General features: G+C 44.1%; 2 protein-coding genes across 2 annotated transcripts in view; both read left to right on the top strand.

The window, feature by feature from the left end:
* Nucleotides 1-5,978, top strand: part of PARP14 (poly(ADP-ribose) polymerase family member 14) — a 63,222-nt gene extending 57,244 nt beyond the window's left edge. The window contains exon 19 of the mRNA XM_077829586.1: nt 5,452-5,978. Coding sequence (XP_077685712.1) covers nt 5,452-5,474 — 23 coding nt within the window. The 3' untranslated portion in view covers nt 5,475-5,978. The remainder of the gene's footprint in view (nt 1-5,451) is intronic.
* A 900-nt stretch (nt 5,979-6,878) lies between these two features.
* The window catches only part of LOC144271923 (protein mono-ADP-ribosyltransferase PARP14-like), a 35,860-nt gene continuing 19,929 nt past the window's right edge, over nt 6,879-22,809 (top strand). The window contains exons 1-8 of the mRNA XM_077829579.1: nt 6,879-7,083; nt 10,961-11,100; nt 11,200-11,233; nt 13,997-14,245; nt 15,090-15,326; nt 16,570-18,851; nt 21,222-21,458; nt 21,735-21,956. Coding sequence (XP_077685705.1) covers nt 6,897-7,083; nt 10,961-11,100; nt 11,200-11,233; nt 13,997-14,245; nt 15,090-15,326; nt 16,570-18,851; nt 21,222-21,458; nt 21,735-21,956 — 3,588 coding nt within the window. The 5' untranslated portion in view covers nt 6,879-6,896. The remainder of the gene's footprint in view (nt 7,084-10,960; nt 11,101-11,199; nt 11,234-13,996; nt 14,246-15,089; nt 15,327-16,569; nt 18,852-21,221; nt 21,459-21,734; nt 21,957-22,809) is intronic.

The raw sequence follows: 22,809 nt of genomic DNA, 5'->3' as shown, positions 1-22,809 counted from the left end.
GGTTGTGTACTTAATATTTCCTTTTTCTTACTGAATACCTTTTCATAATGCTCAGTCCACATAACCCATTTGAGTGCCAACTGTTTTATCAGGTCAGCCAGTGGGACAGCTATTCTAGTGAAATGAAGAACAACCCCCAGTAGTAACCCTCTAATCTCTAGTCTAAAGGATCATGTGTGGGGCGGGGAGGGGAGGGGATGGAAACAAGCCACTCTTTAAATGTTTTTTCCTTGTCTATCAGGGTGTGAACGTGACCATTTCCTACTGGATAGTATTTGGTGTCTTTGTTCTCTAATTTATACTTCTCCGGATTTGCTGTAAGACCAGCCTCCCTTAGAAGGAGGTCCATCTGCTGAGAGGAAGACTAGAAAAGGGGAAGGAACTCTGGGTTCATAGAATCATAGAATATCAGGGTTGGAAGGAACCTCAGGAGGTCATCTAGTCCAACCCCCTGCTCAAAAGCAGGACCAATCCCCAATTAAATCATCCCAGCCAGGGCTTTGTCAAGCCTGACCTTAAAAACTTCTAAGGAAGGAGATTCCACCACCTCCCTAGGCAACGCATTCCAGTGTTTTACCACCCTCGTAGTGAAAAAGTTTTTCCTAATATCCAACCTAAACCTCCCCCACTGCAACTTGAGACCATTACTCCTTGTCCCGTCCTCTTCTACCCCTGAGAATAGTCTAGAACCATCCTCTCTGGAACCACCTCTCAGGTAGTTGAAAGCAGCTATCAAATCCCCCCTCATTCTTCTCTTCTGCAGACTAAACAATCCCAGTTCCCTCAGCCTCTCCTCATAAGTCATGTGTTCCAGACCCCTAATCATTTTTGTTCCCTTCACTGGACTCTCTCCAATTTATCCACATCCTTCTTGTAGTATGGGGCCCAAAACTGGACACAGTACTCCAGATGAGGCCTCACCAATTTCGAATAGAGGGGAACGATCACGTCCCTCGATCTGCTCGCTATGCCCCTACTTATACATCCCAAAATGCCATTGGCCTTCTTGGCAACAAGGGCACACTGCTGACTCATATCCAGCTTCTCGTCCACTGTCACCCCTAGGTCCTTTTCCGCAGAACTGCTGCCTAGCCATTCGGTCCCTAGTCTGTAGCTGTGCATTGGGTTCTTCCGTCCTAAGTGCAGGACCCTGCACTTATCCTTATTGAACCTCATCAGATTTCTTTTGGCCCAATCCTCCAATTTGTCTAGGTCCCTCTGTATCCTATCCCTGCCTTCCAGCGTATCTACCACTCCTCCCAGTTTAGTATCATCCGCAAATTTGCTGAGAGTGCAATCCACACCATCCTCCAGATCATTTATGAAGATACTGAACAAAACCAGCCCCAGGACCGACCCCTGGGGCACTCCACTTGACACCGGCTGCCAACTAGACATGGAGCCGTTGATCACTACCCGTTGAGCCCGACAATCTAGCCAACTTTCTACCCACCTTATAGTGCATTCATCCAGCCCATACTTCTTTAACTTGCTGACAAGAATATTGTGGGAGACTGTGTCAAAAGCTTTGCTAAAGTCAAGAAACAATACATCCACTGCTTTCCCTTCATCCACAGAACCAGTAATCTCATCATAGAAGGTGATTAGATTAGTCAGGCATGACCTTCCCTTGGTGAATCCATGCTGACTGTTCCTGATCACTTTCCTCTCATGTAAGTGCTTCAGGACTGATTCTTTGAGGACCTGCTCCATGATTTTTCCATGGACTGAGGTGAGGCTGACTGGCCTGTAGTTCCCAGGATCCTCCTTCTTCCCTTTTTTAAAGATTGGCACTACATTAGCCTTTTTCCAGTCATCCAGGACTTCCCCCATTCGCCACGAGTTTTCAAAGATAATGGCCAATGGCTCTGCAATCACAGCCGCCAGTTCCTTTAGCACTCTCGGATGGAACTCGTCCGGCCCCATGGACTTGTGCACGTCCAGCTTTTCTAAATAGTCCCTAACCACCTCTTTCTCCACAGAGGGCTGGCCATCTATTCCCCATGTTGTTCACTTGTAATAGAGCCAAGAAAAGAGTCTGTCAGAGACTTTGGAAGAGATCTTAAGACTCTTTTAGGACTAAAGAAACAGCCAGACAGCTGAGCAAAATATCCCAAGAAAAGGATTCACTTGTCTAGAGACCCAGACAGCCAAGTCCTGAGAAGACAGCTAACAAGCTGCAGCAGAGCAAAAGAAAGTAGCCTCAGGGAAAGAAAGAAATACAGAAACAAGGAGTGTTTGTGGTCAAGACAGGGGCCCAAGGGTGCAGCTCATGGAAGATGTAAGGTGGCAGCTCCTCTTGGGCTACGTCTACAGTGTAAGTGTTACAGAGGCACAGCTGCACCAGTGCAGCTGTTCTGTTGTTGTGTAGACATATGCCTCAGCACGAGAAGGGGGTTTTCTGTCACTGCAGTAAATCTACCCCCTTGAGAGGCAGTCCGTAGGTCAACGAAAGCAGTGTCTATACTGGGTCTTAGGTCGGTGTAACTGGGTCTCTCAGGCATGAATTTTTCACACCAATGAGAGCGTAGCTTGGTCAAGCTACATTTAGGTGCAGGCCTTAGACTAAGGGAACACCAGGAGTATTGAAGTTACACCCTGAAGAAGGGAGAAGAGCTGAAATGATTTGCTTTTATTTGGGCTTTCGTTACTTTGACCGGTTGTTACCCTGGAAAGAGTGGCATTTTCAGCGCAGCTGGAGACATAAACTGAGGAGACTGCTGCATTCCTAGCACTGGAAGGTAAGGTTCTCCCTCAGAGCTAAGCCTTCAGTATCCGCAGAATCTAAGTTTTCCTTTTAAAAACAATTTTTATTAAGAACATAATTTTTGCAATGGAACATTCTTTTTCTACATTTTGGTAGCTGTTGCAACAGCAAGACAGGACTGTCAGAACAAACAGCCCCCTTCCTTCATGAGGCATATTGTCTGTTTCATCAGGACCACATGGTTCTTTGTACTCCTTGGTATTTTCTGAGCAAGGTCAGTTCTTCTTTCCATGCATCTCAAGAAACAATCCTATCATCCAGAGCACAAACAGGAAAAGTTGTGGCTCGCTCTAGACATGCTCAGAGCTTTAAAATTCCACCTCAAGCAGACTGAGCAGTCAGGAAATCGGATTCCTGGTTCATTGCATTTCACACACAATGCAGAGGGGACAATGATAGTAACATGGAAAAGGGGGTGCATAAGTTCCCTTTATAACGCTTCAGATCAACTATTCCCTGAGGTTATTACAGTCTAGATCAGTGTCTGCTCGACATGGCGGCTAGATCACTAGACATCTCTGGAAGATATTTTTAAAGTGACAACATAATCATCACTGCCCACATACCATATGAAAAGCTAGACGTCCAGTCTCCCAGAGAAACATTTTTTGGAAGGAAGGTACTTCAGGGGATGGTCCCCAGATAGGTTCTAGTCTGTTCAAAGTGGTGAATTGAATTGCACACAATGTCCTTTCCCTTCCTTGGATTCTGATGCCACTCACTACTTCCCAATACTGTGGACAAACGGAGAAAGGAAGATTTCCTACCAGATCATTTGCTTTCTGTAAGTAATGTCTTCATTCGTCTGACCCAACCAGTTTTATTAAGTGACAGAAGTTGGGTGTGGATTTATCTACCAAGCTAGTTGTCCAAGAATTCAGTTAATTGCCTATAAAGAAGTTTTATTAAGTTAGATTTTTTTTTCACGTACTGTCATACGGCTTTGGAAGGACACCCCTGGGCAGCACACGGAACTGGTGTAGCTGACAGAAAATGTTACTAAGAACCAGCTTGAGTTGCTCCCCAATAATCCTTTGCAGAACAGAAAAAAACCCATTGTGCAGACTTGCAGAGATGTTACTGAAAGAAAATAATTAGGGAAAACATTTGCCATACCCTCCTTCTCCTTTGTCCCTCCAGTCTCTGTCCCCTCCCCTTTTCACTGCTTTTGCCCCTTCTCCCTTTCCCCAATTTCTTTCTGTTCAACTTCCCTTTCTCCCTCCCAGCCTGTATTCTTCTTTATTCCATCCCTTTCTACCATCCCTCAGGAAACCCCATTCCATAAAATCCCTCTTCCTTATATCTGCCCCACCTCCTAGGATCTCCCTTAGCTGGGATTTCAGCCCAATACCTTTATTTATCTTAATTTATTTGGTGTAGTTATTTCCAGGTTTGATTTAGCCATTGTATATGAAAAATATTAAATTCTGTTTACATGTTTAAAAGTATATATTAGCTTGTACTGGAGGGAGGAGTGTGATTTGAGGTTAGAGTGACCCTGATTCTGAACTGAGCCCAAGCTGAGCAGGGCATAGTTTAGGTTGGTGGTTTCTCAACCTTTCCAGACTACTGCATCCCTTTCAGGAGTCTGATTTGTCTTGCACACCCCAAGTTTCACCACATTTAAAAATTACTTGCTTACAAAATCAGACATAAAAATACAAAAGTGTCACATCACATTATTACTGAATTGGAATACAAATATTGTACTTACATTTCAGTGCAGAGCATATGGAGCAGTATAAATAAGTCATTGTCTTGATGAAATGTTAGTTTGTACGGACTTTGCTAGTGCTTGTTATGTAGCTTGTTGTAAAACTAGGCAACTATCTAGCTGAGTTGATGTACCCCCTGGAAGACCTCTGTATACCAGCAGTGGTCTACATACCCCTGGTTGAGAACCACTGAGTTAGGTCATAGGATGAAGCAAGGTGGCTTTGTGTCCTCTCAGATTCTTGGCTGTGCTCCCACACTTCTGGTAGTTTCATACCTCACATTAGGGTGACCAGATAGCAAGTGTGAAAAATCGGGACAGTGTGTTGGGGGTAATAGGTGCCTATATATGAAAAAGCACTAAATATTGGGACTGTCCCTATAAAATCGGGACATCTGGTCACCCTACCTCACATGCATTTTCCACCAGTGGGCTGCTTCCAGCAAGAAGCCTAGAAGTGCGAACTGTAAATAACAGCTTCACAAAGACAAACAGCTCTTTTCTGTCATAGTGAGAAGGTAGTAATGGAGCTTTCTAGGGTGTGTATTGGAAATTCCCCTGCCCAGGGATCAGGCCTTGCACTGCAGAAGAATGTGTAAGCAGAGTGATGAGCTCTACCCTGACATCTGGTGGTGAGTCGTGGTGGGTTATGGAAAAGAACTTCAGGGGCTGATCTCATTTGCATAGGCACACCCACCCCCCCCAGATTGTCACTTTGGCAGCTGCAGGAGCCCCAGTTTCTCTGTTATTGGGGCAGGAAGAATAAACTGTTATTATCCTGATTATGTGAATAGTGGAACTGTACTTGGCCTTTTGTTATGATGGAGGGACTCACCATCAACTAAGCAGTACTCACTAGGCAAGGGTCATGGGTTCCAAAACCTAGTGAAATGAGAGAGCCTGGGGGTTGGTATTAATATCTGGTGGTGTGGGCTGTACATGCTAATTGTACTGTCTCCTCTCTCTACAGGTGAATATCAGAGCCAGTTTTGATTCCATTAGGAGTCTAGTTATAGGCTGCTGAGCTGAGTTGACTTTGGGCCGATGGTGTAGGATCGCTGAGGCTCCCCTTCTACAAGCTAAAATTACGAAGAGCTGAAATCACTGAGTGTTGTGTTAAGTAGTGGGTGGGGGCTGAAGATGTATCCTGGAGCACTTTGTGGGACGGTGGGAGTGGCTTACGGGATGATGAGCAGAGCAATTTGTGGCTGGTGGAGCGGAGCCCCACAGAGAGGTAACCCCCCCCCCCCATTTCCACCCAGGTTGGGAGGTAAAACTCTGCAGATAAACTTTTGAATTCTGGGGCTGCCATGACCAGGGACAGAGGCTTTTGGGTTGTTGGACTTTTGGGATTTTGTGTGACTTTTGGGTTGCTGGACTCAAGAACTAAAGGGAAAGGACACGGCCCAATTTGCTTGGGGTGGGTTTTGGCTCATGGATTGTTATGAATCCTGTTGGTGGTGTTTCCCCAACATGATGCCACATTGTTTCTCTCTTGTTATTAAAAGGGTTTTGTCACACTCAGACTATGTGCTTGCGAGAGGGGAAGTATTGCCTCATAGAGGCGCTCAGCGTTGGTGGTATATATTTGTCCCAGGTCACTGGGTGGGGGCTCGAGCCGGTTTTGCATTGTGTTATTGGAATGGAACCCCTAGATACTGAACCCGGCCCTTGTTGCTGCCAACTGTGATGGGCAGAAGGGTTACAAATATAAAAGAGGGACATAATGATATATATCACTGCAGATTGTAGAGTAACCAGCTGTGTGCCTTGTATACCTATTCACTCTGCGTTGTACAGCATTCCTCCCTGATTGGGCTATTTTGTGGAAATAAGACTACAAAACCACTGGCAGGCAGGGCTGCACTGGCAAAGGGTCAGGGCATGGGGGAGACGGCTTTCCCTGTGCACGGTGAGAAGCTGTATTTCTTTGCCACAGTAAAGTTATACACACCAGCACCTCACTCTCTTTTGGCTTCACCATACTCTGCAGGTCATTTCGTTGCTGACATTGCACAATCCAGGCAGACCTTCTCTGCTAAATAACACGTTTTACGAGGACACCTGGCTGTGGGTAGGTGTGTGGAGGGGGGGGGGTATGTCTGCTGGGGGGGGGAAGGGAATGAGGGGTGCAAGGGAAGGGATAAGGCCAGGTGGGGGTCCAGGGAATATGTGTTGCCGGGACAGGAGCTTTGGGTGGCGCGGGGGAGGGCAGGAGCAGCGGGAGGTTTGGCTTCTCCGGGGCGGGGGCGACTGCTGTGTCTGCGGGAAGCGGGTCTGGTCACCGGCTCTGCCTTCCGCCCCCCCCAGCCAGAGAGAAAGAGAGGCGGGGGAGCGGACGCCTTGCGGAGAAATGAAAGTGAAACTGGCCCTGCAAGACGGGGACTCGCCCAGGCCAGTCAGCAGGAGCTGGTCATGGCCGGGGAGGCGACGTGCCCCTTCCCGCTGCTGGTGGAGGGGGCCTGGGGGGGCTCGGGGCTCCCCAAGAACCTAAAGAAAAAACTCCTCTGCTACTTCCAGAGCGGGAAGAAATCCGGAGGGGGGGAGTGCGAGATCCAGGAGCGGCCCGGCCAGGTCCTGGTTTGCTTCGCCCAGGAGGAAGGTAAGGCGGGGCGGGGGGGGGGGGCACGGCTCGCTTTGCTTTGTATGTAATGTGGGCAACAAATGTCTGCTCGGAATGTGTGTGTCCGCTCCCTGCAGGAGTCCGGGTGAGTGAGGGGCCCACGGGCCGCAGGGCAAGGCTGTGTGGGTGGGTCGGGTCCTCTCCCTCGCCCCAGGGAATCTCTCTCCAGTTTGGCCCTGTCCAGGTTTGATCTGACCGAACTGTGCTCTAGGTGGGCAGGGGCACCATTTCAGTGGGGGGCAGCTTTCCGCGGGGGTCTCAGGCCCACTTAGGCCCCTGCAAGCTCTTGGAGTTTTGTTTTGTTTTTGAAGGATACAGTGTGAAAATCTGCCTATTTTTTGAGCATATGTTGTGCGGATTTCCTGTATTTTTTAATAACAATTTACATAGGCTTCTTCAGGAAAACCTGTCATAACTTTCCAGTACTGGAAATGTTTCTCCTTCTAGCTCTGTACTTTGTCAACTTCTCTGGTGAACTTTACCAATGCACAGAAAGCTCCTGTCCTATGTAATGGCCTCATATAACCATCCTGACAATTGTAGTTTATATCTGCCAGCCCCTCATGGACATAATCTCATCAGTTCATGGAGGCCTTGATTCAGGAAAATCTTCAACTTTTAAGCATGTGCTTGAGGCCTGTTGACTTCATTGGGGTTTAAGAACATGCTTAAGCTCCCATCCGAAATGGGAAAATAATCTCCATGCCTGTACATTTTCTTTTGAACTGTGAGCCAGGTGATGTCTATACTGCAGTTAAATATGCTTGGCCGGCCTGTGTCAGCTGACTCGGGTTTGTGGGGCTTAGGTTGCAGGGCAAAAAACTGCAGTGTAAAGATCCAGGCTCCGGCTCTGGTAACCAGCCTGTCTGCGTCACATTAATCTCATCTTGCCGTTTCACTGAGAGATGGGAATCTGTGCCACTTAGTCCTCTATGCTGTTCACATCACATCTGGTTGTGTTAGAACTCACAAGCTGGACAGCACTGGGCTTTATCAGTATTTGGATGAAAGACCTCCATCTGGGAAAGCCGTGTGACTTGGGAAGCAGTGTTGGATGTTCTTCCTCGATAAGTGGCATTCAGAGGTTGTTATATGCCGGTATTTCTGCATAGTAGCTAGGGGTCCAGTGCTGTTAGAGATGCTGGGTATGGCCTTACACTCTGTGTAGTTACATATGCCTGTGCAAAATGGGTGTATAACTTTACCACTTTGTACTGACTTTGCACAGTAGCACACAGAATGAAAGACAGTAGGGAACCAGCCCTGCTGTCCTTCAGATGGGATATAAAAATGAGGTAATGACTTCTTGAGACCATTAAAGATTCCTTGGCATTTTTGCCAGAGTTAGGGGAATGTTGCAGCCTTGTGGTCCCGGGCAAATGCCTCAGTGTAATTGCCTTCACTTTAACTTAAATTTGCCTTGTTGATTCATTAAATAGGATAGTCTCCTCCTCTGTTCCTAAAGGGATATGATCAGCTTGAAATCTAGTGATTTAAAAAAAACAAACAAACGATAAAAACAGGTTACAAGTAGTTTCGGATATTACACGTACTTTTGAGTCCCCATGCCAATTTTTGGCTTTTGTAAATTTTTACATTTAAAAAATATTTTCTTTTATTGCTGAAATACTTACAGAAATCGGGGAAACAGAGAAAATTACTATATACAAGGTGCTGCCAAGTACACAATTTAAGCATACTTATAAAAAGAGAACTCTTTTTTCTTTTTGTAATCCTAAGTGTTGTATCAATAGGTAAAAATAAGTTCAGATGGAGGTATTATTTTGAAGTCAGCAAACTGTTATTTAGTGTTGCTCTGTGCTGTTAAACAGTTCCTGCATGCCACCCAGAAGTGGCTGCATTTCAGGGCTGGGTGAAATGTTTCTTCCATATATACAACAGTTTACCAAGGGCTAGATGGAGCCTTTGCTCCTGCTCTGAGTAAGGGGCAGTGTGCAAGTGCTTTGCCCCAGAAGGAACCTTGGGAAGGAATTGTGACTTGGTGAATGGAGTAATTAAATTATTGCAGCCTTTTACAGGGTGCAGGTTACTTCCTGCTTGTGTCAGCCCAGCTCTGTTGGTCATTATATTAGGGGGTGGGGCCTTGGAGCTGGTTCAGTCCCCACCCCCTGCCTTTCTCTACCATTCCCTATGCATATGCTCCTGTTTGAGGGCTGGGGCAGGGAGTATTGGTCCCACAGAGCCAGCTCTCACAGCATCAATCTCACGATGATCCGGCCAGGCTGCACAGAGGTGTGGAAATAAACCTTACTCCCCTGCGTGGCCATGTTAGGGGCACTGACAGCCTGCCCCAAGTTCTGTAAAGCACTGGGGGTGAAAGTGCTATATTGATGTAATATCTTATTATTTATTACAAGCTTCTTCTCTTTAGAACATATTCCTGTAAACGATCGACTCATAGCTCCTGAATGGAAAAGTGGGTGTCGTCTATATGTCCATGTTCCCCATCCCACACATGTTAGATTCAGTAGATCTCAGACCTCCCGATACAAGCAATTCCTTTTTTCTTTTTGTAATTTTTAAGTTGATTAAGGCCGTTCATTTGTCCCTACCACAAATCTGCCAAATATATATCTTTGACTCTGAGCAAGCCTTAAAAACAAAAACCAACAAAAAACCAAAATATCCACTAGATGGAGCCACTGGTTCAAAAACGGTGTACAAGAAAGTAAACATGTTCAGGTTTCATGGTGCAATCAGTATCTGGTATAGAGGATAGATTAATCCTCTGGTATGTCTGGATTGAGATCATGACATTTATGTTGGTATGCACAATGGAAAGTCTCTGTGACAGGTTCCCCGTCATAATGCAGAGACTAGATCCACCTGATACCCTAATCCTGCAAACATTTATACTCATGCTAACTTTCTGCACACAAGTAGTCAGGGGTGCTGGAACAATTTGAGTAGTGGGGGTGCTGAGAGCCATTGAACCAAACTGTAAACCCTGTATTTGATGGAAACCACTTCAGACCAGCACCCCCAGCACCTCTAGTTCCAGCACCTATGCAAGTAATCCCATTAGTATTAGGGTAGTGCCCTGACACACCAGTGAAATTGAGGCCCTATTGTGTTGGGTTCTCTGCAGATGTGTGATGAGAGACAGTCGCTACACTGAAGAGCTTAAAGTTTTAGGCCCCATTCCTGCAAACAGTTAGGCACTCGCTTAATGAGGTAGCCAATAGGACTACTCACATACATCTAGTTGAGAACTTAGATAAGTGTTTGCGTAACTGGGGCCTATGATCAATGTTCTTTAGTGCAGGGACTGTCTCTTACTATGTGTTTTTACAGCACCCAGTGCATTAGGACCCCAATCTGACTGGTTTTGCTGAGCACTACCAAATACAAAGAGTGATGAGGGTAATATACCTAATAAATAATAATGTGTTTATATATTTTTGCTCTTCTCATGACTCTTCTACAAATGAACAAAGCTAGTATTTATATAAAGCTAATATTCTCTGTATGCTGCCCCACCTGTGACTTTCTACAGCTCTTAAGATCAAGGGATGCTGATCAAAATTGCAGAACTGGAAAGGTAAATTTACCAGAGAAAGATTTCGTGAGATTGAGAGAGCCTTGAAATGAGCTTGTGCTCCCGTTGGGCCAAACAAGGGATGCCATGGTCTGACTGAGCAAATTTCAGTATGTGTTGCATTCGTGCCATGAGTCTAAAAATATGTTCATGTGATTATTGGATGTTGGTTATATTTTACCTTGTTCAGTGTGGAGGAGGATGTCACCTGGTATTAGGATATAAGAGTGCCACATAGACCTACATACAGACCATCCTTTCTACCAAGGTTATAAGTTTTCTTTGTTTATATTTTAGTGAGGCAACGAGTTCTTGAGAAAAGGACCCATGAGCTCGATTTGCCAGAGACAGGAGGATTAAAACTTGTTGTCACATGGCCTGAAACAACAGGTGCAATCGAAGACGCCGTGTTTCAGGAAGAGTTGGATCCCAAACAGGTAAATAAATACAAACCGAACCTGCAGCATCCAGAGCTTTGAAGCAATAACAGGAGCATCAGGTCATTCGTTAATATTCTACTGTCATTTTCTTTTTAGACTTTAAAGACAGCAGGCAAAGCCCAGGAGCAAGGTAAAGTGTTCTTCATCATATAGCACATAGAAGAACAGTGTGGTTCTTCATCGAATGAAAATGTTGGTGCTAGAAGTAAAACTTCTCTTTCATCACTGAGCTGTACTTCTCTAGGGAGTTGTTCAGAACGATGTCTCTCTGGGTTTGGCTTCAAAAGCTGGTCAGAAAGATAGGCGGCTGAGAAACAGGAATATCTGGGACATGATCAGCAAGTGCCTATTCTGCAATTCTACTGAAAGTGCTCAAACTCTGAGACTTTTATGACACTTTTCTCCTCCCTGTGCAGAAAAGACAACTTCAGTCAGCTAAATATGCTCTTGAAACTAATAATTTTCCGTTCCTTTTTATGCACCTGTCTCATTCAAGGTTTAAATAGCCATGGTGTGTCCCTTAAATACCTTGGCTGTCACTGAAAATTCTAGGCATGACTACGTAAAACACACCACCTGTCTGGTCAGTGTACCAGATTATCAGGTACATCCAAAACTATCTTTCGTATTCCATTGGTTTCAATGGGATGCCAATGGAAGAACAATAGCTGTGGAGGACAGGCACTGAAAGAGTTAAGCATAGGTGAGGGATCTTTGTGTATGTCTAGTTTCAAGATTCTTCTACAGAAATATGATGCTTGCAAGTATTTCCTGGTTCTATGACATAGTTACATTGGTGCCCATGTATTTGGGTCAGGCTGTGCAGTCACATATTGCGATACTAACTTGAAAAGACACAGTGGAAGATCCTGTTGCCGGCAGAATGCAGAACTACAAAGGGATAACTTCAAATGTTGTTATGAAAAATTATACATCTCATTAATACGTTAATGAGCTTACTTAGACCCCCCTTCCCAGCAGTACTCTGGTAAACTTTCTCATTCAAAGTGTGATCTAGAGAATAGTATCTCAGACAGCAAAACTAATCATCACCAGTGAAAAAGTAAAGTTCAGTCTTCAGGTTAAGGAAGTTAGGTTAACCAGGAAATTCTTCTGTTGTTACAATTACTTTTATAGACATTTTTGATTTCTCAAAATTTAATATCAATCCTATTTTAGACATTACAATAAACTATAACAGTAAATAACTGTCTCTATCTTAATGTTTATTCAGTGCTTCTTTTCTTAGCTCTTCCCTGCTTCTAACAATGGGTACTTAAATTTAGCATCTGTGTTATATTAGTTCATGTTAGAGATGGGCCCCCAAATATTAAAAACCTCCAGACTTTGGATGTGCAGCCATGTTTTGTATCTTAAGCCCATCTTCAGTTTATGCTTGTGTGCTTACTCCTGGGGGAATTCTGCACCACTGCGCATGTGCAGAATTTATGTCCTCTGCATATGTCTTTGCTTCCCTGCAGAAAAATGACTTTCTGACAGGGAAGCCACAAGAGTGGTCATGTGACCCTTTCCAGCAGTATGTTTCAGATACCCAGGGCAGCCAGCAGAGAGGTAAATCACGGTGGAGCAGGAGGCAGGACTGGGGAAGACCCAGCTGGTGACTCCTACCCTGTGCCAGCCTCAGTTGCTAGTCACAGCTGGGCTGGGGAGGACAGGACTTCCTCTTCCCCTGCACGGCATCCCCACGCCCCACACTTCCCCATTGCTCCTCAGCTGCAGCGAGAGGGATCCCTGTACAGGGAGCTGCTCCCCCATCCGCCCAAGCCCCATGCATCCAGACCCCCTCGTACCCAGACCCTCCCGCCGAGCCTCACCCCCCCGCATTCAGAACCCCCCTGATGAGCTCCATTCCCCCTGCACCTGGACCACCTCGATGAGCCACCCGCATCTGGATCCCCCCCCCCACCAAGCCCCAACCAGCTGCACCTGAATCCCCACCCCACTGAGCCCCACTCCCCCAGCATCTGGATCCCCCACTGAGCTCCCCAGCATCTGGATCCCCCACTGAGCTCCCCAGCATCCGGATCCCCCACTGAGCTCTATTCCCCCAACCCAGACACACACGCCCCACTGAGCCACAACCACCTTCACCTGGACCGCTCTGCAGAGTCCCTTTACTGTTGCACCCAGAACCCTCAACAAGCCCCTGTGCATCTGGATCCCCCACTGAGCCCCCCCACGCCCAGATTGCCCCACACAGAATCCTATCAGCCCACACCTGGATCCCTTCACATTAAGCCCCTCCACACTTGGATCCCGCCTTGCCGAGTCTGCCTGCCCACACAGAGGGGCAGGGCCCTGGGGTGTTTCTGGGTCAAGCCTGGTCCTTGTGGTGTGTCAGGGTTGGGTGAAGCCTCACCACTGAGCCCGTGTCCGGGGGGGTGAAGGGGGAAAGCTGCACACTGATCTCCCACCTGTGTGCAGCCAGTGGCCTGTGCTCCCCAATGCCATGTTCCACGTTTATTTGACAAAATTTGCAGAATTTTAATATACTGTACACAGACTATTAAAATTTTTGGCACAGAATGCCCTCAGAAGTAATGTTCTTTTGATGTTTTATCAGATGTGATGGATGAGGCTCTATTCCTCTGGGTGATTTTCCTGTAGATAGGTATGACAACCCTTTGATGTTTTACGGTATACAGTAACTTAAGCGAAGCTTTTGTCCCCATAATCATTTTACTTTTTCCAGAAGAGAAAGCAAGAGTCTTTTTGAGAGAAAGAGACAGGATGAAAGTTTAAAAAAATTACAAACATTAGAAAATAAAATAATGCTGAGTTTGCCCTAATATATTTACCCCATGAAATGTATTGAGTGTGTACAGCTGTGTAACCCAGTGACATTCTTTTATTTGTACTTTTGTCAAACTAGATGTGCAGGAAGTCTTGCAAAGAAAGGAACGTTCAGCGCAGAATAGTGTACCCCATGTGGAGAATGTTCAAGAACACCCCCAAACAACTTCATCTCTACTTGTGCTTGAAAATATAGAAGAGTCTGTCACAGAATGCATGTTAATTATGCTGTTGGAGACTATCAGTGGCTTATCAGGAGACAAGGACTTCAGTATGGAAATTATACCTGAAATAAATGCTGCCGTAGTTAGCTTTTTAAAAAGTATAGGTAAGACAGAGTGTACACCGCCAGTAATTTTTATGTGTAGTTTTAAAAGGTAGCTGTCACCTAATGCATTAAGAATTGCCATAAAAGAAATCTGAATGAATAGTAAATTGGGATCTAGATTGACTACAATCAGTCATGAAAAAGACCTGAGTACCATTGTAGACAGATCCGAGAAAACATCTGCTCAGTGCACAGCTACTATCAAAAAGGCAACCAAAATGTGAGGCTGTAGAAAAATTTTGAGAGAAAATAATATTGAAAATATTATCATGCCAACTTCATAAATTGATGGTGCAACCACACTTAGAGTGCTGTGTTCCATTCTGGTCATTCCATCTCCGAAAAGATATAACAGAAATAGGAGGGGATGGAGTGCAGAGATGGGTTGAAAATATTAGCAGTATGGAAACGCTTTCCTATGACAAGAGATTAAAAAGATAAGAACTACTTATCTTGCAGAAGAGATTAATAGGAGGAGACATGTCGGATAAATACAATAATGAATAGTATTGAGAAAGTAAATTGAGTGCTCCTATTTTACCTTTATGATAATACAAGAACAAAAGGACAGCCAATAAAATTGAAAGACAATTAATTTAAAACTAATTACTGGAAATAATGTATTACAAAATAAATAAATACCTTATTACACAATTGGCCTGTGGAATTCATTGTCACAAACACAGTGGTATTTACACTAGGAAACTTGCCCAGTGCTGAAAATGGTTTCATTCCACGTGTAAAGAGAACCAAACCACACTCAGTACCATTCCAGAAATCATAGCTGAGCCCTAAGACTGCTACAGTAAAAAATGTTTCATGAATGCCTATTTTCTGATTTCAGATACCGTGAAATTTTTGGACGTATGTGCCCAAAACAACAGAATGAAAAACTTAAAAATTACTGCCAGGCTTCTTGAATTGACACAAAGCATCAAGGCTGAAAACATACCATCTAATGTTCCTAAAGATTATATAACGATCTACTTTGAAAGTCCAAAGAATGGAGGTGGCCCAGTATTAGATGTTAAATATTTCTGTGAGGAGAATTCAGCTATCATTACTTTTTGTGATCACAAAGGTACGACCGTCTCACTTTCAGTACTTCTTTTAATTAGAAAATGAACATGATATTCTTAGAAAATGGTTAACCATCTTGGCGTCTGAAAGTAAATGGCTACACTACTAATAAGAGACCCACGTCAGGTTTGGTGTCATAAAAGCAAAGTGCTTAGGCCCTGTTCCAAGGTGCTGAGTTCTTTCCAGGAGGTGTTGTGCAACCTCTACTCAACATTGGCCTCAATGTGACTTGCAGGTTCTCAGCATCTCAGAACTTGACCCAATGAAAGTTTATATCTAAATAAGAATTAAGTAGAATCCATGGGTTGGTTCACTAGAAATACCCACATGTATTTGTTGCCTGTTCAGGATTTCAGAACCATTCCATCCTGTGTACAGGAGATCTTTATATAACCTTTAATATCTCTGTTATGAGTGGATTGATGACTCTCTGATGTTGTTTTCTAATATAAACACATCCATGGTTTTTCATCATAGTTTAATTATATGTGACGATAAGGAAATCAGGTTCTTTAAACCACTTTGAGCTGTGATCTGTTTGGATTTCATAAGGTAAGCAGGGTCAAATTTCTTCTGCATCTGGAAGGGATATTAAGCGGTGATAATTCAGTCGGTTGCAATGTTTCCTTTGAATCAGCATGAAACCAATGCCCCATCCTAGTGTTAGGGTCACCTCCAATAAATAACTCCCTGTATTCAGAGTCCCAAGGTTTCCAGAATAATTTTGTTTGACTTTTAATTGAAGACCTCTGGTAAGTGACTTATTTTTGTCTAACATGCTAAATGATTGCTTTAGAAGATTCAGTATGTTAGACTTTGATGCATAACCTGGCTCATGGTAATGACACTTTTTGTACTCTCATCAATCGCATTGTCTATATCCCATTTAAAATGGCAGGAAAATGCCCCCAAATTGACATAACTTTCTGGATGAGCAGTGGACCAAGAGTTCTTTTGATAAAGTTTAGAATAAGAAATATTTGCTCCTCCTTTTGATATGGCACCCTTCCCTGCCCATCTCTCAATAAGGCCTCATTGTAAAGCATAACTGTGAATTAAATGATGCCCAGGTGTACTTAATGAAACAGATAGAAAACAGATTCCTCCACCCCTCTGAAAATAGTGTTTTGGAAGCCAAAAAACACAGAAATAGACACAAAAGACAAATTATTATTCTATTTAATAGTGTTTCAGGCTGATGTTTTTAATTTTTATTGAAATTCTTTGTATATTTTAATTTTTAGATCTGAATACTGTCTTGGGAAAGCAGCATTCCCTTGATCAAACACCAATTTCTGTACATCCGTACTACAGTTCTTTGGGTACAGCTCTTTATGGAAAGAAGAGACCACTAACAAAGATGCCAGAACCAATCAGAATCCCAGTGGATCCTTACATCTTGCAGTTTTTACAGAGCCATGATAGATTAATACAAGAAATAAACCAGGAAATGGAAAATTGCCAGTGTGAGCTAAAATGGCCCCAAACCAAATGTACACACCCAGAAATTACATTGTGTCCTTCAGCAACTTTGTCTAAACAGAGAAGGTCAATGATTAAATTGATTGGGACTTGGAAAGAGGATGTTTCCACTGAGTTCTCTTGTGTCATGTCAAAGTACAAGGCTATTAAGTGCAAAGTAAATGCAGTGGTTTGGGAAGCCATAAAAAATAGATTGGCGAAGGACGGTGTTTTGACTATACCTGACATTTCTAAGGAGATGGTTATCATAGCAGGTGACATGTTGGCTGTGGAGGATGTGGAGAAAGAACTGAAAGAACACATGGAAAAGGCTGTGAGAGAAACAGAAAGGGAAAAGCAAAATATAGAAATAACTGTGTCAGTTCCCCCAGGAAAGTATGCAATTTTACACAATGCTGGGCTAGAGAAGAATATTTACAAGGAGTACCCATGCTTGAAGATCTCTTATGATGCTGCAAAGAAGTCAGTTGGCCTATGTGGAATAGCTGCAGAAGTTTATAAAGTCAAAAGTGACATACTGGAAAAGGTGCAGAACATGGCACAGAAGTCAATTACTGTTGATCCTCAGATTTTCCAGTTCCTACAGCACATCGATAATGAAACTCTGTCACAGAGCTTATTTGTGACAAATCAAGTTAATGCCTTTTATCAGCTTGAGAATGATACTGTACTGCTGGTAGGAGACTCTCCTAAAGTTCTCTTAGAAGCAGAAGAACGAATGAAGACAGAGTTAGACTATAAATGCATTCCTCTGGAAGACCGAGAAGTCATCAAAAAGAGAGAATGGAGGGAACTCACTAGCACCTTGTACAAGACATATAATGCATTCCAGGAAACTCTAATAATGGATGACCTGCGCTCTCTGGAAGGAGATCAGAAAGTAGTTATTGCTGGTTATTCTAAAGCCGTAGCAGAAGCTTATCGAAAGCTTTCTGAGTTTGTAGATAGAAACACACAGGTGCAAAAATTAATCCCAGTTCAGTCTGTGGCAGTTGTACAGTTCATAGAGAAGGAAAAATCCCACATTTGTCATGAATTGAGAAAGAAAGATGTGACGATTAATTTTGGCACACGGACTTCACGTAAAAGTATTTCCCTGAGTGGACCAAAGGTAGAAGTATTGAAGGGCATCCGCCTGATAGAATTTGTTCAATCTTCGCTATATTCTACAGATGTGTTAATTGATAAACCAGGAGCCAAAGCATTTTTCAGAGACAAAGAACACTTGTATGTTAGTGAGGTAAAGCATCAATTTAACTGTCTGATCAGGCTGCAAGAAGATGGAGAAGAACAAAGAGAAGATGGTAATGATACGACAAAACAGCTCCGCTGTAAAATGATCCTGCAAGATGGAGTTGCAGTAGCAGTTTATAAAGGGGACTTGTGCAGTCATCCAGCTGACGTTGTGGTGAATGCATCAAATGAGGACTTAAAGCATATTGGTGGCCTTGCTGAGGCCCTTTTAAAAGCTGCAGGGCCAGAACTACAAACAGAATGTGACCGTATTGTGCGGAAACGAGGCCCTTTGCAGCCCGGCCGTGCTGTTATTACAGATGCTGGGAACCTCCCATGTAAACAGGTGATTCATGCTGTTGGGCCCAGGTGGAGGGATCACGAGGCAGAAAAGTGTGTGCGCTTGTTAAAAAGAGCAGTAAAGGAAAGCCTCCACCTGGCTGAAACGTACAATCATCATTCCATAGCCATCCCGGCTATTAGCTCTGGGATATTTGGATTCCCGTTAAAACTGTGTGCACAGTCAATTGCAAAATCCATCAAGGAAACCTTGGAAGATTCTCCGGGGGAAAGCTGCCTGAAGGAGATTCATCTTGTGGACTTTACAGAAAAAACAGTTCAGGTTCTCACTGATGCCTTGAAAGAAGTGTTTACAGAGAAATCACCCCAACACAGTTTATTGCCTCAGTCCAAAACAGGCCACCAGCCCAGAGAAAGTAGAGGTGCTCAGAACAGAAAGGGTCTCCAGGTGGTAACAACGGATGAAGGTCTGAGTGTCATACTAGAGAAGAGAGACATTCAGGACGCCACAGTAGGTGTTTTAATTGTCAGATATAACCCAGTTTCATGTAAAGCTTTTTCTCAAAGTTAAATGGGAAATGAGAAGATACTAGGTTAACTTCATTTCTAAAATGAGTATTCTGTAATGAAACACACATAGTGTGTTAATTAAATCAATAAATGGGAGAGGGACCCAAGCCAAAAAGTTTACATCTAGGTCTGAATTTCAAACATTCAGAAGTTCCAGGGTTTTTGGCTCTGTGGTTTTGGTTCAGCTCACTATAAAGATAACAACCATTTGCAAACTGCCCCCTGTTTGCGGGTTCCAAACCCCAGTTTTCCTCCAACTACCACAAATCCAGGATGTTATCTTAGTTGAGTGTGATGTTGGGTCCACCTCTAGAGTCAACATACAAAATAATTGGCTTTTTCAACACGCTGTATTGAAGTTAGAAGGGTTAACACTTATTCATAGTGCTCCAAGCTGATAGAAGGGAATCCAGGCCATGAGGTGCCATTTTCTCTGGTCTTGCTACTGTACAAGGGGTGTCCTGTGAGTTTCCTTCCCTTCTACCTCCACTGGGGAAGGCCATGGTGCTGAGTCTGAGTTGTACAGCTTGCAGGAGTCTTGAAAGAGCAAGACCAGGAGCGGCTGCTTAATTTGCTTTTGCTGAGGGCTGGATCAGTAGGCTGGAAACCTGAACCAATTGCACATTGGTTTTCACACTCTCTGCTTATCCAGAGTTCAGCTGATGCATTTCAGACTGGCTTATCTGGAGTGTCTTTGTGTAGTCCCTTAGTGTGTGTGTGTTTGTTTTATATTAGTGGGTCCAAGTGCATCTCAGTAGTCTGTACATCTCAACAGCCCGATTTTTCTTTTTAATTAGAAACTTCCCCTCTCTGACTCACCACAGCCAGTTGTGGTGCTCCCTCATAAAGTGTGATCTTATTGCACTGGCTATTGGCTGCTGTCTTTGAAAGCTTTATATTTGTGAGTTCTATTGCAGTAACAGCCCTATCTAACCCATTAAAAATACCCCCGTATTCAATGTTAAAGGGGAACTACAAAACCAAAAATTGTGGGTTTTGCTCTTTACTGTGTCTTTATGATGCAAACAGACTGCCTCGGTTTCTACCACCCCAGTTTTATATCTGGGATATTGCTTTTCTGAGAAGTAGCATCCTGTCCCATCTCAGTTGTGGGGAGGGAGAAGAGCCCCTAGGTTACAGCTGTATGTGACATCAGAGACATAACTCATGGGTAAGGCTATGATTTGGTCACAGAGGTCACGGAAGTCATGGAATCCGTGACTTCTGCAGACCTCTGGGACTTCAGCCCGCAGCAGCTGCGAGCTGCAGGGTACCTCCACCTCCTGTGGTGGCTGGGAGCTGTGGGGTACACCTGCCGCCGCAGGTGGGGGGGGGTCCCCCACAGGTCCCCAGTCCCTGCGGGTGCGGGGAATCCCTCGGAGCTCCCCAGCCTCCGTGGGGGGGGGGAATCCCCTGCAGCTCCCCAGCCTCCGCGGTGGGGATCCACCAGAGCGCCCCAGTCCCCGCAGGTAGCAGGGGACCCCCGCAGCTCCCCAGCTGCCACCGCTGGGGGAATCTCCCAGAGCTCCCCAGTCGCCACGGGCGGGAGAAGGTCCCCCGTAGCTCCTCAACTGCCGTGGGTGGGTCCCCGCTGGTGCAGGGGACCCCTGGAGCTTCCCAGCCACCGCAGATGCAGTAGCTCCTCTGCCTGGAGTGGGGAATCCCCCAGAGCTCCCCAGTCCCCAGGCAGGGGGATCCCCCGCAGCTCCCCAGCTGACACAGGCAGGGGTCCCTCCCACCTCCCAGCCACTGGGCAGGGGCCTCAGCTTCCAGCCACAGTAGGGGAGGGTGCTGGACCTTCCTCCCTCTCCATTTTGTCATGGACATTTGTAGTAAAAGTCAGGGACAGGTCATGGCTTGTGTGAATTTTTGTTTATTGCCCGTGACCTCTGCATGACTTTTAGTAAAAATGTCCATGACAAAATCGTAGCCTTACTCATGAGTGTTTAGTTACTCAAGGCTATAAGTGTTTTGGCTTAAATTTGCTTCAGTTTTGTTTTGGTGCAGCTGTTTCTTCTGTTGGTGTTGCTGGGAAACTGCCCTGGGAAGGAGAAGCTACACAACAGAAATTCTTCCCACAGGAATTTAGAAAATGCTGCAGGGAATGTCAAGCAGCAAAATGCAGGGTTCCTGTACTCCCATGATGGATTAACACCTCTATATACCTAGTATGCAGAGCTCTTGCTGAGAACCTCATGTCTGTGTCAACACATTACCTCTTGCAGCGTGTTACTTACACAGGCTATTGGTGCTGGTAGACACTTCTATTTAAGATCCTATTTGAAATATTTTTGTTTTGTTTTTCTTTCAGACGGATGTGATTGTAAGCAGTGTTGGCACGGATCTGCGGCTTGGTGTAGGTCCACTTTCTCAAAGTTTGCTGCAGAAGGCTGGACCAACACTCCAGCTTGAGTTCAATGAAGAAAGCCAAAGACAAGTACCTACTCAAGGGTCTGTGTTCCAAACAAGTGGATGTAATCTGGCATGCAGCTTTCTGTTCCATGCCATTGTTCCTGTGTGGGATCAAGGAAGAGGCGCTGCCATGACGGTAACAGTCTTTATACATTTTCTTCAGAGCATTAATTTTGTTTGAAGTTACTCCATATTTAACATGAAAATGAATTTAATGTGGATCCTGTATTGAAGTTACATAGTAGTGAGCAGGGAGTATCAGCTCCATTTATTTCAGTTTGAATGACCTCAAGATGTGTGATGCGTGTTTAATAATGAGGGGTGGGTTTTTTAGGACCAACAGACACTGATTGGGATTAAAGAATAAAGACGGTGTCGACAAAAACAAATGCTGCTGTTTTTTTTTATGCAGACCCTAAAAGACATAGTCAAAGAATGTCTAAAGAAAACCGAAGAGCTGTGTCTACAGTCAATCACGTTCCCAGCAATTGGGACTGGTGGGTTTAGGTTTCCTAAACCCGTTGTTGCTAAATTATTGTTTGATGAAGTGTTCAAATTCAGTAGAAACCACAATTTGAAGTCTCTTCAGGAAGTTCATTTTCTGTTGCATCCAGGAGATACAGATAATATTCAGGTAATTTCTTTCATGTTAATGTTTTTCGTATTACACACTGTTTTAGTTAGTTATTATCAATATGATTTAGTTATTGTGTTTTTAAAGGCCCAATTTATTATATTCATTATAAATTATTTTAGTGACTGGTTAAAACTGATGTCTCAGTGGGCCTGATCCTCTGACCCTTACATGGGACATCCATGTTCATGAGAGAGGTGCCATTGATCTCAATATTTTGGATTCTGAAATCATTACTCTGGCAAACTCCTGTTTAGTTCAATGAGAGTTTGCCCTAGTGAAGACTTAGTGAAAAGTGAGTGAGGACCTCAGGATTTGGCCCACTAAGTGAGGATTACAGGATTGGGCTCTGAAAGATCAGCTGCTTCCTCATAGAAATCTGAAAACATGCTGTGTGAAATCATGGTGCCACTGAAGTCAAAGGAGGTTTACCCATTTACTTCATTGGGACCAGCATTTCACTCTCTTGAGAAACACTCGTCTTTTGTTTTTGTTGGTTGTTTTCCTTAGCTCATTATTAATAGAGAGATTTGCATGATGGCAGATTATTTGTTTAATCAGATAGTCATTATCTTCTGCATGTGACAGTATAATTGTTTCCATAGAAATCACTTGTGATGTCACAAACAGATGATTTTTGACTTAAAGTGTGGAAAACCTCCATAAGCAGATGAGCCCTAAACCAAATAAATAAATAAAATAGAATTCTGTTTTCTTTCATATGTAGCCAGTAATAAAACTCTGGGGAAGAGGAATTCAGAAAACCTGTACGTGTGTATCTTTATTCTGTATATGCATGAATATAATGTGCATATATTCAACATTGTTTCCGAACTGAGGTCCTGATTTTCAG

Source organism: Eretmochelys imbricata, chromosome 11 (assembly GCF_965152235.1).
Source record: "Eretmochelys imbricata isolate rEreImb1 chromosome 11, rEreImb1.hap1, whole genome shotgun sequence".
Lineage (NCBI taxonomy): Eukaryota > Metazoa > Chordata > Testudines > Cheloniidae > Eretmochelys > Eretmochelys imbricata.
This window is presented reverse-complemented; position numbering and strand designations above follow the sequence as displayed.